The sequence below is a fragment of the Aspergillus aculeatus genome (assembly GCF_001890905.1).
Source record: "Aspergillus aculeatus ATCC 16872 unplaced genomic scaffold ASPACscaffold_1, whole genome shotgun sequence".
In the NCBI taxonomy this organism is placed as follows: Eukaryota; Fungi; Ascomycota; class Eurotiomycetes; order Eurotiales; family Aspergillaceae; genus Aspergillus; species Aspergillus aculeatus.
The window spans coordinates 1,532,009-1,547,494 of NW_017962976.1; the positions used below are offsets into that span (position 1 = coordinate 1,532,009).

Consider the following 15,486-nt stretch of genomic DNA (forward strand, 5'->3'; position numbering starts at 1 on the left):
TTTAAACGCGTTTTTGCCTCGTCAACGGTAAGACCATTTAGACCAGCCATTTGGCGATGAGACCTCTTATTCTTAGCGTTTTGCCTCTCCAAACCAGTTCGTAATTCATCAACTTCCTGCTCAAGTAAAGCAGCCCGGTTGATGGCGATTTCGCATCCTTTTACAATATAGGATAACGCTGCTTTCATCTGCGAGGACGGGCTGATTGTACGTTCACGAAGAAGCCTTTCAATTGTAGTTTCATGCCTCCTTAATTGCTTCGTGTTTTTGGGCGTTTTTGGCACTGTTGATGTAGTGGTAATACTGCCGGTTGGAGTAGGCTCACGGAGCTGTATAACCAGTTTACTGAGAACCTCGTCCGGCTGCAATGGAACCAATCCTGAAGCTTTGAAGGCGTTGCGTATAGTCGCTTCTTTAAAGGCAAGAGAACGTGCTTCTGGGTACGTATCCAAGAAATCAACCTTATCAATATGGTGGATACCCTGACGGATTAACCGTTCCACCAAGCTTCCGTACGCTCGTTTCAACGGTGCAAAGCAAGCAACATCAAGCGGTTGACAAAGGTGTGAAGAATGCGGAGGCATACAGATAGGAATAACGCCATTTTGACTACATATATTGTCAAATTCCGCAGTCAAATGGGAGTCGTGTCCGTCAAGAATCAAGAGGCTATATTGCCCAATCCGCCGGTCCTTGGTAGAAGGAATAAAGTGTTCACGAAGCCAATGTAAACCGATATCATTGGAAGTCCAACCATTTGGTGATAGATTGATACGCCAATCTGAGGGAAGAAGGCCTTGATACCATGCCTCTATATGGACTTTTCCCTTAAGAATCAAGTACGGTGACAACACCACACCGGCGGCGTTGATACACTCAATTGAAGTCACCCATTCTCGATTTCCTGGCTGTATAAGAAACGGCTTGCCCACGCAGTCAGACCGTGTAACTACACGGGCTGTAGCTACCATTCCCATAGCGAAGCCAGTTTCATCAAAGTTCCAGATATCTTGATCAAGAATACCATATTCCTTCTTCGCAGCTTCAACGCGGTTGAACCATTCGGTCAAAAGCTTTGGATCTTCGCATTTCGCACGTTGGATATGATATCTCCGAGAGAATTGATTCTTCAATTCCGGAGTACGTTTAACAAAGTTGTATACCCATTTTTCACCCACAGAGACTGTAGAATCCGAGTCACGTTTTTGAAGAAGAATTGTCGCCATACTTCGAACATATGACGGCCGAGGATGAAGCCCACGCTTTACAAGCGAAAAGATCCAACTCTTTAATACTTCCTCTTCAAGGCAAGTCAATTTCATGGAGTTAGCACGTTTATTTGACCTTGCTTTGACTCCTTGCAGGCGTTCTTGTAGGGTTGAACGCGGAACATTGAATACACGGGCTGCTTCCGCTATAAAAAAATTTCGCCCTTTTGAATAGCCTCAACGGCAAGGCAGATTCGGCCTTCTTGTTCCACTAAAGATTTTGACGATCGAGGCATTTTTGGTGGAGTTATTGGTGGTTGAATTGCTTCAAGTTGAAGAACGCGAAACTGACGCGCGCGGGTGCCGGTTCGCTTACACCGCCGGTTCGCTTACCGATTACGTTATCGCGGCTTAGTCATATCGCGTCATTGTAAGTGGCGGTCTGTGCTTCTTTACCCCGATTATCAATCCAATCCTCGCGGGCGCCTTATCTCCTTCCCTTCCATCCCATCATCCAATTTTTCCCTTTCGCAACATGGCCAGCTGTTTCTCTCCTGTTTAATGGTCATGGAAGAAGGTTGAATACAGCGTGTTGGATTTGGGAATGAACTTTGGGCGTGTTTGCACCGCATGAACTACCAAACCATCAACATGGCGGGCGATGCCTCCCCCAATGCCTCGCGCCCATATCGCCAGTCCCCAGAGGTCTCATCGATCCCATCCACGAATCACGACGGTGATCCCAGCAGATTTGGGGCCGATGGCTCGAGTCCCAAGCTCCACCGACAACAGTCGTCTGAGGTCTTCGCGGAGAGCTTCACAATCCGTTCCTTGCTGGTCGGGATCCTCATTGGCGTCTTGATCACATTCTCCAACACCTATTTCGGCCTGCAGACGGGATGGATTAGTACAATGGCCATGCCCTCGGCACTGATCGGCTTCTCGGTCTTCAAAGTCTTCTCGAAATACCTGTCGTACCCGTTTACCCCCATCGAAAATGTCCTCATACAAACCGTTGCGGGCGCGGTCGGTACAATGCCACTCGGGTGCGGCTTTGTGGGTGTGGTTCCTGCTTTGGAATTCCTGATCAAGGACGGACCAGATGGTCCATCGGGGGACGGCGGTACAGGGGAGGGGGGTCCGCTCAAGCTTGGTTTCGGAAAACTGGTGCTCTGGAGTCTCGGGGTCTGCCTGTTTGGCGTTGTCTTCGCCGTCCCCTTGAGGAAGGAAGTCATCGTGCGGGAAAAGCTGAAGTTCCCCAGCGGTACAGCATCTGCATTGATGCTTAAGGTGCTGCACGGTGGCGGGTGGCGCACTGAGAAAACAGAGGCCCAAGCTAGTGAAGCTGGTGAGGCACAAAGGTTCCGAGAGGAATTCGAGGCGCCTTTGTTGGCGCACCAATCGGAGAATGACGACATGCTCGCCAAAGATGACCCGGCCGATCTAGCAAGAGATAGGGAAGATTGGAGAGCGAAGATGCGTCTCTTGGTGGGTGCGTTTGCCGTGTCCGGCGTATATGTAAGGGTTTCTGTCTTCCGTGTATGATTCGGTGTTTCAGCTGACACAGTTGTCCCCAGACTTTGTTCTCATACTTTGTTCCTCAAGTCCGCGACATTCCCATTCTTGGTCTCTACCTCGCACGGAACTGGCTGTGGACCCTCAACCCATCGCCCGCCTACGTTGGCCAGGGCATCATCATGGGTCCTTCCACCTGCATGCACATGCTCTTCGGGGCTGTGTTGGGCTGGGGTATACTGTCGCCGCTTGCGAAAGCTCGTGGCTGGGCTCCCGGCCCTGTGGACAGCTGGGAAGACGGAAGCAAGGCCTGGATTGTGTGGATATCGTTGGCTATCATGCTTGCAGATTCCATCGTCAGTCTCGGCTGGCTGGTGGTTCGGCCACTCTTGTCGTACGCTCCCCAAGTGAAAGACAAAGTGCTTTCCAGTCGCGTCGGACGTCGCATATTCCCTGAAGCAGCAACATCCCGTTCGCAACAGCATTCGTATGTCAGCTATTCTGCCCTGAGCCCTATCACCGAAGAGTCATCCTACCAGAGCCGTCTCTTTCCGCCCCTCGAGAGTCGCCCGAAACCCAACGACGACAACGAAGAAGATGCGCCGCCCTCGCAGCTTATCTCTACCCGCACAGTACTTATATTACTACCGTTGACGTTGATCCTGAACGTGGTTTGCATGCACATCGTGTTCGGCGATCTGATGTCGCCCCTCCTATCGAGTCTTGCCACATTACTGGCAGTCCTTCTTTCCATCATGGGTGTTCGCGCTCTGGGCGAGACCGATCTGAACCCGGTCTCTGGCATCAGCAAGCTGACCCAGCTCATCTTCTCGCTCGCGACCCCGACCTCGCACTTCTCCCGCCGCACCGCCCTCGTCACCAATCTCCTCGCCGGCGCCGTCTCCGAGTCCGGCGCCCTGCAGGCCGGAGACATGATGCAGGACCTCAAGACCGGCCACCTCCTGGGCGCCAGCCCCAAGGCGCAGTTCTACGGCCAGATGATCGGCAGCCTGATCGGCGCGGTGCTCTCCACCGCGGTCTACAAGATGTACGTGAGCGTCTACGAGGTCCCCGGCCCCATGTTCCAGACGCCGACCGCCTACGTCTGGATCTTCACGGCCCGCCTGGTCACCGGCCAGGGCCTCCCGCCGATGGCCTGGCAGGCCTCCCTGGTCGCCGGCGTCGTCTTCGTGGCCGTGACCGTCCTGCGCATCGTCGCCGCCTCCCCCGTCGCCAACGCCGGCCAACGCGGCGTCACCGCGCCCTGGCGCGACTGGATCCCCGGCGGCATCGCCGTCGCCGTCGGCATCTTCAATGTCCCCTCCTTCACCCTGGCGCGCGCCATCGGAGGCCTGATCGCCTGGTGGTGGGCCCGTCGCCACGCTGCTGCTGCTGCTGCTGCTGTCGCCAGCCATCCTGACGCGGATCACTCGACCGCCTCGGATGCTGCGGATGGCAGAACCCCCCGCGTGCCAGGAACAAGATCTGCTGAACAAGCCAGCAAGGATGCGGACGCGGCGTCCTCGACCGTCGTCGTGTTGGCATCGGGCCTGATCCTGGGGGAAGGCATCATCAGCATTGTGAACCTCCTGCTCGCGAGCGGCAAGGTGCCTCATCTTTAAATTAGATTATAAATAGGAGACCTATAGACAAGCCAAGCCCCGCCGGGCTCGGTTTTCTCTGGTACATACTACTACCTATAGACAGAGAGTTTCCTACTTGGACCGTGAAGAGTTCTTCCTGGAATGAAATTCAAATGGCAATAGAATGACAAATTTGTCATGCTTTGTCTTCTTAGGCCAGGTCCAGCAGCACTACCACTGCGCTCTGGATTGTACTGTACTTGTACACATTTACATCAAACATTAAATACATGTCAACACACACTAAACATTCACGTACAGGAGGACACTGTCTTCGGAGAAAAAAGTAGTGTGATAAGATTGTACCTTTTCTTCCGTATTTTGCTCGTCGTGGTGCCTCTACCCCGTCTTGTTTCATGCAGCACGCACGGCAATACCCCCCAAAAGGAAGTTGATTATTTGTGCAGAGCAGAGCAGACATCAAACTAAGGCAATAGCGGAGAGTTAGATAAATTCGAATCGAAATATCTGCAAGAGTCAAAGATAGATAGAAAAGGATTGTACGGGTTAAAGAGGCTGAATCGAAAAGCAAATGGTATATTGAAATAGCATAGCGAGAAGAAAAATAAGCAAGGGGATTGAAGAAAGAATTAGAACCGTGAAGCTTTGGAAAGCCCGGGTTCGAATTCCGAATGGTATCCAGACATATCGTATCACGCATTTCACACATCGTATCACTCCAGATTCCCATGTCCTTTCTGGAAAGAAAAAAAAAGAGTACGCAGTAGTCTTTGTGAGTGTGGACGGCAACCGGGGGAGTGGGGTGGGTATCTTGTATCATCTCCATAGAAGCGTACTTGGGGAAGAAATCATGATGACATATCTGTTCAGGAGAAAGGTAAAAGAAAGTGGGGGTTCAAGAATGGAAAATAAGTGACAAGGTGAAAAGGTAAAAGGGGTGTGTACTGCAGCTTAAGCAATGTCCATGCTTCCAGCATAGTGGCGTGTAATATGCTCGTATCGCAGATGTCAACCAAGCTGTGACTCCGTTTGTTCAGGTCGAGTTAAGCAAGGCAATCACCACTCCCGGTTGCCAGTCTCTGAGATCGGGCTTTCGACAACGGTCGGTGTTGCCCTGGGAATGGTGGACACTGGTGGCATCATCGGACCTCCCAAGGGACTCGGACCCGGAAACCCGCCTTGGCGAGGGTTGGGCCCCATAGCAGCACCCGTACTGTTGCTTCGGGGCCGCTGGCTTGCTGGCATGTAAGGCTTCTGCATCCCTGGGAGACCGTAAGGTCCAGGGCTCATTGATCTGGGTGCCATCGGTCTAGGGCCCGGCCCCGGTGAGAATGACCTGGGAGCAGGTGGACCCTGAGCAGGGGACATAGGACGCTGGTTGGGAAGACGCAGTGGCATAGGACCGGGACCGGCGTAGCTGGGTTGGCCAGGCGACATCGGACGAGCAGGCGACTGTGGCCGAGAGACCGGGGGATTGAAGTTGGACGATGGCGTGGTGGGCCTAGGGGGCATAGGACGATTGGGTGCTGCCATCGGCGGGCCACGAGCGCCAGGACCTGGAGGGGGTCTGGGCTTGAGAGGCCGCGAAGATAGACAAGATCGAGGGACAACACCCTGTTGCGATCGATCAAGTCTAGTGCACAGAGCCCACCCGTCGTCATACTCGTGCAAGAGTCTGACAAGCTGACCGAAATGAAGTTCTAACTCATCCTCCATTGAAGGGTTGAAGTCCATTTGCACGCGATGCACGTTTCCTGGTGGAGGGGGAGCAGGCCCGGAAGGCGGAGGGCGTGGTCCAGGAGCGGCGACCAAAGCGGCAACAGGAGCGGCGACTGGTGTGCTTGGAGTGGTAGCGGTGGGAGTATCATCTAGGACAGCCTCTTGGAGAATAGCCTGGGGACCTGTTCCGGAGCTTTCGGGAGCCACGGGCAGTTGCTTCTCTTGTGTCTTCGACGCAGAAGTGGCTACAGCTGCAACGCCAACGACAGCAGCTGCGGCCGCAACCCCAGTAACAATGGCGTCTTCAGCAACCGGCTCAGACTCAGCGGCACTCACCACTGGTGAAATCTGCTCGGTCTCTGCAGTAGGAGCTGTCTCTTCTGGAGTAGAAGCGGTCTCCTCGATAGCATGTGGGACAGGTGCAGATGCGATGCTAAGTGCAGTGCTTGAGGCGAGAGGAGATGGGGCTTCCGCACCATTGCTGAAGGGGTTGACAGGGTCGCCAAATGGATCTGAACCATGAGAGCTTGACTTTGGCGTTTGGGGCGGCGAAGGATGATCCGTGAGGGAGCGACTGACAACAGCAGATTCAGCAACGGGTGCCAGACTGCCACCCACAGCAAGTCCAGCCGCACCACCGTTCGATGCGAAATCCGATGCGAAAGGTGCAAATTGGGTCACAGGGCGAATGTTGAGTTGAGGCGGACTGGGCGAGGTCACAGATTCCGGCTTCGGAGGGGGAGGGGGTGCGATATCATCCTGGCGCACGTACTTCTCATTCTCAGGTTCGATTTCCTGAAGGTGTTGGCCTTGTTTTTTCTTGCGGAGCCAGAGGAGGATGAAGACTGCAATTGCGCCGACTGCTACTATCACGCCAATAGCGATTCCTGCCTTCGCCCCACCAGTAAGACCTTGCGAAGCAGGGATAGCCGTGGGAGAGGCCGATGCTGCTGGAACACTTGTGGACGACGCAGCGACGGCAGCATCCTCTAATCCAGTGATAGCCGAAGTCGAGGAAGAGGAGCTGGTTTGAAATGTAGTTTGGGCCGTCGACGTGTGATCCTGTTCAGTAGTAGCTGTCTCCGATGCGTGAGTAGTCTGCTTCGCCTTCTGTGTGGTAGTGGATTGGCGATTAGAGTCCTTCGTGGCGGTTGCTGTGGCTTCGACCTTTGTCTTCTCGCTTGTCTGGATCGTGGTTGTTTCCTCCTTCGAAGATGACCGGGTCTGCTGAATCGGGGCACCTAGACCGGCGGTTGCCTTATTGCTTTTGTCCGAGGAAGTTTGTGACATGGTCACATACCCTCCAATAGGCCCATCGAAGTCTGCAGATAGAGTGACATAGACCACAGTGACATCGTTGTCGGGGCTTCGCGCCTGGAGATTGGCGACATGGTCACGATGCGCATGCGCATGCGCATGCACCATGATGGAAGGTGTTGTTGGCTTGGGTGTGTGTAGTGTTGTAATGATAATGACTGTCGCGACTTGCTGGAAATATCGTACTATGCAAAGATGGCGGGGTTTAATCAACGTCGAACCAAGAGAAAAGAGTGAAAGGGTGCTAGCCCGAAAACAGGTGCCAGACCAAAAAGACTCGCGAATTGCTTCTTCAGTTCGTCAGCCAGATCACTGCGATCCAGCCACGGAATGCAGAGAAGGAAGACAAAGCGCGTTCAGGAATGTGTGGGTTGGAAGGAATGGAAGGCTGAGAAACAGCCGATGTACAGTATACTCGGGGCGGGCTGGGCCACACCCGGTCAAAATGGACAAAACGAAGGACAAACAGCTTCCAGGCCGCAGGGTGTACAGGGGGAAGGTGAAAAGAAGAAGAAGAAAGGAGAGACTAAAGAGGACTGAAGGTATGAAATCGAACAGAAGAAGAGGAAAGAGAGAAAGAGTCCGAGGGCATTGGCAACCACGGGTTTGAGGGGATACGAGGCTAATCTAATTACAATCGGCGCAGCACGAGCGGCGGGACAAACCAAAGAACCGAAATGAAGGCCAAAGTATAAATTGAGTGGGGGATGATGGCCCAGTCAGCCCGTGTATCGCCCAGTACTGCTTAACTTTCAACTAACCTTTCATGGTGCAATTCGATGCGGGATCCCCGCTGCACTCAGGCACATCTAGTGTCTCATTGGTTAGAGCAGATTACCGTCCCTGGTTTTGTGACGGTAACCCCCCTCCCTGCCCCCCGGCACGAGCATTGAGGCCGCCCCTTCACCCGCCATGACCTACCTTTTTTTTTTCTTTTGAGATTAATCTTATGTATTATCATATCGAAATGAAGAGTAGTGTCATCATTGCATTTTAGCCAGGTACATTGTAGTAAGGCACCAGTCATCATTCTGTATTGAACTATGATGCATGATACTAGAGAACTAGCTCTGAACTGCGGTTCCAATATGTTGCCAATTGATCTCATCTTCGGGAGTCCATAATTCAAACCAATGTGCTACTCTCCCCTTCTCCCCTGTATGCTCGCCCCACTCGACGACCAACGCAGTGCATGAACGGAAACCGCTGTGCTACGGTCGACCGACCCATTCAGGTTTCTGACTTCTACCGAGTGATACACATTCAGAAATAGCTCGGAGAATTAATTAAATACCATGGTAAGGTGACGAGAAAAGAGTTTTCATGCATGCATGCAAGAGATTACTCAGCCTTCCAGTGTTCAGGAGTAGTCTAACAGCACCAATTCTTGAGATGTTGAGCCGAGTCACTCCGTTCTCCGGGTCCTCCGTACTACTACTCGTTGCGACCTCCACTCACCCTTCCAGCATTGGGTAGTTCTGCGGCTGTGGGATCCGACTGATTCCACCAAACGGCTACAGTGCAGGGCAAGAGTCAACAAACGTTGGTCGTTTGTGGTCTTGGCAACCTCATCAAGAGTTATGCATTTGCAGTTTGCATGCATGGAACCATCCGCACGGAGGGAAAATTGGGAAAATAGGGAAGAGAAAAGTAAAAAAACAGACAAATCCCACACTCGGCAAACCTTTCTCTCCTACGGTCCTCCCTTACGCTTGCAGAGCGGATTATGATAATTGTTAAGTAAGCCAAAGCAGCGATCCTTGCCGATCAGCCTTTTACCTCCTTTGTGATTGCAAGCTGTTCCCTCGAAAGGTGAACCTCCCGTGCCGTGGGAAGACGCCAGTTCATCGCCAAATCAGCCCATAAAGTCCCCCATTTGTAGTTTAGTCATGATTTTACCACTATTCTTTAACGAATCAGCAAGAGGCATCGGTAGCCGGTGGCTGCCCTGAAACTGACTAGAAACCGGGGCTGCCTGTAGGTTGCGCCAGCCACTTAGTGCCTGGCATCGTTCTCAGAGACACAGGCCTGTGCCACAGTTTTGCCAACTGGCCGGATTGCATCCATTGTAGATGAATTGCCGAGGTGGGTCAGGATCCTGTTGCTCTGCAATTATCGATCACATGACGATTGACAGTCGTGAGAACTGGCTAACAGGCAGAGGTCGACTAAGCAACATATACCTACATCTTGCGGACCAAGGTCAAGTGTGCAGGTGATGTTTGACTAAATAGACAAATAATCAGGAATTTGAGAAGTAGGGGTGGTTTAGCGCCTATACTCGTTAGTAACAGACGGACAATTTGATGTCCTGGAAGACGTACCTCTTCAGCAGAGAGTCGCTCGCAGCTTTCATATCGGACAAGTTTGCTGACCAAGTCACGCCCCTTGGACGAGGCTCCTTTGAGGATTTCGCCCCACTGTTTGGCGGGATATCTCTTGAACTCTATCTTTCCCCAATCAGGAAGAGACTTTGTTTCCTATTGTCGACGTCAGCTCGTTATGCTGTGAGAGGCGGAATGAAATATGGAAGAGGATGGGTTTGAAGACATACCGGCCAAGTGTTCTCGTCCGGAGTGCCCAATGTAAGGAAGATTGACTGAATAAGGGAGAGATCACTACCAACTGGTCCCGAGTCGAACAGTTGAGGATGTCCCACGGACAAGGCCTCGGCCACGACACAGCCAGCCGCCCAAAGATCAAGGCTGTTTCCGTAGCCCTTGAAACCGAAAAGAATCTCCGGTGACCGGTAGCAGGTGGTCCCTACATCTGTGATCTTCTCATCGGCTGGTTCCGAGTCTCTAGTTCCCTCCTTCCATCCGATGCCAAAATCTGCCAGGTAAGCGGGCCCATCGGGAGAGTCCATGAGGATGTTGGATGGTTTGATATCGCGATGTATGATCCCCAGTTGATGTATATGTGCCAAGGCACGAAACATGTCTTTCAAGTGAGATCTTGTCTGTGTCGCCGTCAATGCGCCCCGGCGGAGCAATTGCTCGAAATCATGCTTCATGAAGGGGAAGACCAAGGCCAGGCGTCCTCCGTCTAGCTTGAGTGTGTCGAGTAATGGAATCACATGGGTATGGGCTGCATCACGCAGCAGCTGAATCTCACGTGTGGCGTGGTGTGGAGGCGCCAGCATGTGTGGGATAAGTACTTTGAGCGCGACGACGGTGTTGTCCGCTCGCCGCGATCTGTAGACAGTCGAGTGAAGGCCATCAAAATGATGGAAGCACGACTGGTATGGACCAATCACCTCGCCATGACCTGGATCAGACTTGTCTGGCTCCTCTTGAAGCTGATCTTGACAGTCATCGATAAGGGCTACCGAGTCGATGGCCTCTGCTGCGTCAATCGCTTGTTGGCAAAGCCTTTCATATTCTTCCTACGCACTTCACAATGAGAAACGGAAGCAATGACCATAGCAGGAGAGAACTGACACGCGACGAAGCTTGATCATAAGCTTCGTTTTCACATTTCCTCGCCTGGGCTTGGGCCTCCGTGAATGCAGCGGAGGATGAAGCTCGCTGGAAGGCAGTTGTACTATATTAAGTAAGCACGAGTCTGGGGAAGAGCAGTTGAAGGCATACAGTGATTGAATAGCCGTCAATCGTTCGGAGAAGCCTAAATTTCTCTTCCACTCCATTGCTGTCTGAACCACCGTCTCCGAAGATTGAGGGAACCAGAAACAAAAGTGCCAGTAAGAAACAGACTTCTATGCGAATGAAGCTGAGCTCGTCTCGAATGAGTTTCCAATACAAATCACAAAGGCTGTTGAAGAGGATCGTTCCAGACCAAATGTTCGGCTGAATGAACCTTGAGTCGACGGTAAGAGCCGTACGGTAACTATCGAGCGTTCAGGCGGTCAGGCGGTCAGGCGGTCGCGGGGAACATGTGACAGCTACACTTGGTTTGAAGTGGTTTAGTGTGTTGCCTGTTGCGGACTCGGCCAGTTCGGCTCCTCCGCCTGGCCTTCGTCGGGCGTTGCAGTCCGTCCGTCATCGTCATCACCATTCATCCTCGTTCCCCCCCCCCGGTCCGTCTCCTCCTCCTCTTCCCTCCCTCACTCCACCGCCAGCATTTGTGCCTTAACGCGCCTGTCGGCTCCTCCGGCTTCCCTTCCCTCCGTCGCTTCCAAACATTCACCGTGTTGATGCTCATTAATTCCTCTCGAGTTGACCTCTTATTATGCGCCTCCGAATTTTGTATCCTCGCAGCTGTGATCTATGAGAAGTAATGGATCTCTCTCGGCAGGAGTATCCGGCGCTGCTGGTACGATCAATTCCATTGCAACACTATGCCCCAACCAGCCCCCACCTTATCAAATTTAGACCACAATCAATGCTATCGCACAAACAGCTGATACTCGGTTTCATTGTTCTGCATACAGGCCTCTTTGCAGCCCAGCCAGGCGACCAATGTGCTTAACGAGCGCATTCGCACCATAAACAAAATCAATGCGGACATTGCGGACTGGCTCCAGGTAAGGATTCTCCTACCTCTTGAACCCTCTTCCTTCTTAGAACATACCGGTCTAACGCCTAGGGATGTCAATTGTAGGAACGTCGACGCATTGAAGAAGTATATGCTCAAGGCCTAAGGAAGCTTGCGCATCGCCCACAGTTAGACAATGGAGCTGCACTAGGGTAATGCTGGCCACCCGGGCACGTTTCAGGCTTATGAAGCTAACATGTACATCGCACTGCAGCGTATTTCAGATCCCATGGCAACGCATCGTCAGTGCTACTGAATCCATAGCGCTTTCCCACGAAACCTTCGCGCAAAAGATCGATGAGGATGTTGAACGACCTCTGCGGGAATACAACAGCAAGAGCCGTGAACTATCATCGATGCCTGGAATCCAGAGTGATCTCGCAGCATTGGCGAAGAATTACGAGACGGCGCAGAAGAAGGTTGAGAAGGCCAGGGAGAAGGGCCCCAAGGGCGCCGACAAACTAGCCAGTGCTGTGGCTGCTGCCGAGGAGATCATTCAGCAATGGGAATCCAGGGCCCCGTTTGTCTTTGAACAGCTGCAGGCGGCGGATGAAAGTCGCCTCAATCATTTAAGGGACGTCTTGACTCAATTGGAGACCCATGAGTCCGATCAGGTGGAACGCAGCCGTCAGGCGGCTGAGAGCTGTCTGAATGTTCTCCTCAACGTCGAAACAGCAGACGAAATCAAAACATTCGCGGCAAAGGTCAATGGCGGACGACCAGTTGCTCCACGGAGACAGCAGGCCGCCTCCCCTCCTCCGGTAGCCCCGCTCTCTCCTCCGCCGCACCTTCAGGATGATGCTGCCAGCCAGCGCTCGGAAACGTCGGGACCAGCCAGAGCGCCTCCCGGTAAGTATTTCAGTCTCGGTTGCGAGGGAGCCTGATGTCTCTAGGCATGATGAACTAATCGGTCAACCCTAGTTCCTGAGCCTCGTCACAGCACTCCTCTCGGGGGATTGAAACGACTAGGAACGGTGATGAATCGTCGTCGGAGTATTGTACAGCCATCCGGCGGCGGTCCGTTTTTTTCAGACAAGAAACACCGAAGCCCATTTGCTTCTTTCAAGAGAGGGGATTCGCGCGATCTGCAGATTCCGGAGACTCCTCCAGAAGGCTCTGATCGTCCCGGCACTGCCTTGAGTACTCAAGAGGGTCATTCTGGATCCTTGAATATCCCAGGCGAATTTCCCGAACACGAAGAAGACCTTAATAGATCAGCATCTGGTCCAGTCTCTCAACCAGCACCTGCCGTGGCTAATGGGGAAGCCCCTCATGAGACCCCTAACGAGGCGAGTTCTACCGTACCGAATGAAGTAAGTCGCACCTGGAAATACTCAAAATGATCCTTACTGATACCCTGTCCAGCCACGAGTAGACTCAGAGGGTTTCTCTGAGCGGCCCGATACCATCGACGAGATTACACGAGCTCAAAGAGAAGCGGCTGGGTATGTTATCTGCGCCATGCCGATCAAAGGTTCATTGCAGGCTAATATCATCGCAGTTTGGAAGAAAGTGGCATAAATCTGACCATCCGAGACCAGCCGATCTTCGAGGATGAAGATCAGGCTAAGCAGGCAATGGATGATATGGCCAATCAACTGAGACTTGTGAGTTCGAGACACATAAATCCCGCGCACTTGAAGAGGTGCTAATACCCTGCATAGCGAGCTCAACAATCGGGAACGAGGCGCAATGCAGGTACTCTGCGCGGCCGGCGTGACGTCCGCAACACGGTTTTCATTCCTAATCCCGTCCCCGGAAGCGAGAACCCTGTCTCGCCCTCAGCATCTGATCCTCCTGTGCCACTTTCTCCCTCAGCGCCTTCGAGGCATGTCCATTCACCCACTGCCGCTACAGATGACCATACGCTCTCTGACACCACGTCGATTCGCTCGGGGCATACATTGCACAGCGTATCGGGCATTGTCGCCCACCCAGAGCTTCACGGACCTGGTCTCAATGCTTCGATAATAGATACCGTCAGTGCATGGTTCTCTGAAGGAGCCATAACAAAGACCCACGTTATTGGCGAACTTGCTCTTGCCTACAACCCTATTCCCGACACGCCGGCAGAAACTGCTCGAGTTCGACTTGACAACTTCCAAATATTGGAAAAGGTAGCCGCTAACCCACACTTTGTGAGCGAAGAGAAGAACAAGGAGCTATCGGATGAGCAAAGAGGCCAGTACAAAATCAACCTAAGTGGCATCACACGCCCCTCGCCGACCGTGGCTTTCAAGTACCAGATTCACTTTGATCCAGCGAATGCTTCGAGCTATTGCCCAGTCATCTTCAAACCAGTCTGGAACATCGAAAATATGCAGGCCAGTGTAATCATTTTTTACTCCGCCAACCCTTCATTCCCAAAGGGAAGTTCGATCAACGTCAAAAATCTATTATTGACGGTCAACCTTGACACATCTCCTCTTGAAGACCGGGAGGTGGCCCATGCCACCGCTGCCGTCATGTACCCCAACACGGGAGCCACGTTCCGACGCAAGCAATCGGCGGTGACTTGGAGGCTTCCTGAACTAGATGTCACAGCAGGATCTGATGGCAAGTTTCTCGTTCGGTTCTCGACCGGAACCAGTGGGCCGCGAAAGGGTAAAGTGGATGCGAGATTCGAGGTGCACAGGATCGAAGATGGTGCCCAACTAGGAATCAGCACAGCTTCTTCACCCGAGCAAAGCGTACAGCAGAGCACTGATCCTTTTGCGGACGAGGATACAGGAACGCCGACTGCGGATGCGGGTTCGTCTTCGGAATGGAACAGAGTCCCAACTCTGCGCAAACTGGTCGCAGCTAAGTATGTCTCATCTTGAAGTTTGCGTCCGTGACGACCCCGCGGTCTGCGAGTCTTCAGTACGTACATATGTACAAGGAGCCAAACCCCCCCGAAGTGTCTCCGAACTGGCGCATAGGATGCCCAGCACTGCATCTCGCGGTTATTGCGCAAAGCTATTGGAATATAATTCCATGCCGTTGCAGGACTGTATGTACATGGTTGGGTAAAAATGTGGCTCGTACTACTGTGTTTATCCCCGCGCCTGTACCTGTACAGTTACCACACCAACCACACAGCGCAAGTTTTCTAATTTCCCTTCCTTATATCTCTTCACTATGTCGATGTCCTCTCTATCTGCCATGTTATTATTCCCTCAACATTTCCTTTCCTTTATAAGCTTCGTTTCCTCCTCCTCCCGGATTCGTGGTGGTGTAAAAAATTTATCCTTCCTTCTGTTCCTTTGTCAGAATAAGTGGAAATGTCTAATGCCTTGTAAGTGCTCGATGCTCAAGTTCTACATCGTGCTCTTTCTTTTTGGTGTAATACTTCTTCCATGAACGCCCTCGTTCTACCCATAACGACTTGAGACCTTAAAACCCACGAGCTAGTTCCTCGTGACTTTACTGGACAAGGTGTGCGTTTGACCTGCACTAGTGTACAGAGATTGCAGGCTGTCTATTCGATACTTCTATTTGTGATAGACACGACCACGGACTATGAGAAGTTGCGACGGTATAACAAACATGGCACCAGTGATGCCTGTGCCGGGGGAATCATTTGGGCTATCGAGCTAATCAAACAGAGGAAGAGATGGGCGCCGAAGAGTGTGTACGACTACTGCTGC

General features: G+C 52.4%; 4 protein-coding genes across 4 annotated transcripts; 2 read left to right on the plus strand and 2 right to left on the minus strand.

The window, feature by feature from the left end:
- Nucleotides 1-1,859: 1,859 nt before the first annotated feature.
- Nucleotides 1,860-4,345, plus strand: ASPACDRAFT_19840 (OPT family oligopeptide transporter; the record flags this gene model as incomplete). The annotated part of the gene is made up of 2 exons (XM_020198900.1): nucleotides 1,860-2,726; nucleotides 2,786-4,345. The coding sequence occupies 2 exons, from the start codon at nucleotides 1,860-1,862 to the stop codon at nucleotides 4,343-4,345; spliced, it is 2,427 nt and encodes an 808-aa protein (XP_020061068.1).
- A 1,038-nt stretch (nucleotides 4,346-5,383) lies between these two features.
- ASPACDRAFT_56177 (SH3 domain protein) lies at nucleotides 5,384-7,471 on the minus strand (the record flags this gene model as incomplete). The annotated part of the gene is made up of 1 exon (XM_020203097.1): nucleotides 5,384-7,471. The coding sequence occupies one exon, from the start codon at nucleotides 7,469-7,471 to the stop codon at nucleotides 5,384-5,386; it is 2,088 nt and encodes a 695-aa protein (XP_020061069.1).
- Nucleotides 7,472-9,605: 2,134 nt separating this feature from the next.
- ASPACDRAFT_49130 (putative cell division protein kinase (Ctk1)) lies at nucleotides 9,606-11,009 on the minus strand (the record flags this gene model as incomplete). Its single annotated transcript, XM_020202210.1, has 5 exons — nucleotides 9,606-9,638; nucleotides 9,688-9,843; nucleotides 9,918-10,748; nucleotides 10,804-10,906; nucleotides 10,954-11,009. The coding sequence occupies 5 exons, from the start codon at nucleotides 11,007-11,009 to the stop codon at nucleotides 9,606-9,608; spliced, it is 1,179 nt and encodes a 392-aa protein (XP_020061070.1).
- A 473-nt stretch (nucleotides 11,010-11,482) lies between these two features.
- Nucleotides 11,483-15,123, plus strand: ASPACDRAFT_74304 (uncharacterized protein). Its single transcript, XM_020204174.1, has 8 exons — nucleotides 11,483-11,635; nucleotides 11,754-11,846; nucleotides 11,924-12,009; nucleotides 12,072-12,706; nucleotides 12,779-13,170; nucleotides 13,223-13,302; nucleotides 13,359-13,464; nucleotides 13,522-15,123. The coding sequence occupies exons 1-8, from the start codon at nucleotides 11,600-11,602 to the stop codon at nucleotides 14,677-14,679; spliced, it is 2,586 nt and encodes an 861-aa protein (XP_020061071.1). The 5' UTR covers nucleotides 11,483-11,599; the 3' UTR covers nucleotides 14,680-15,123.
- The last annotated feature ends 363 nt before the right edge of the window (nucleotides 15,124-15,486 follow it).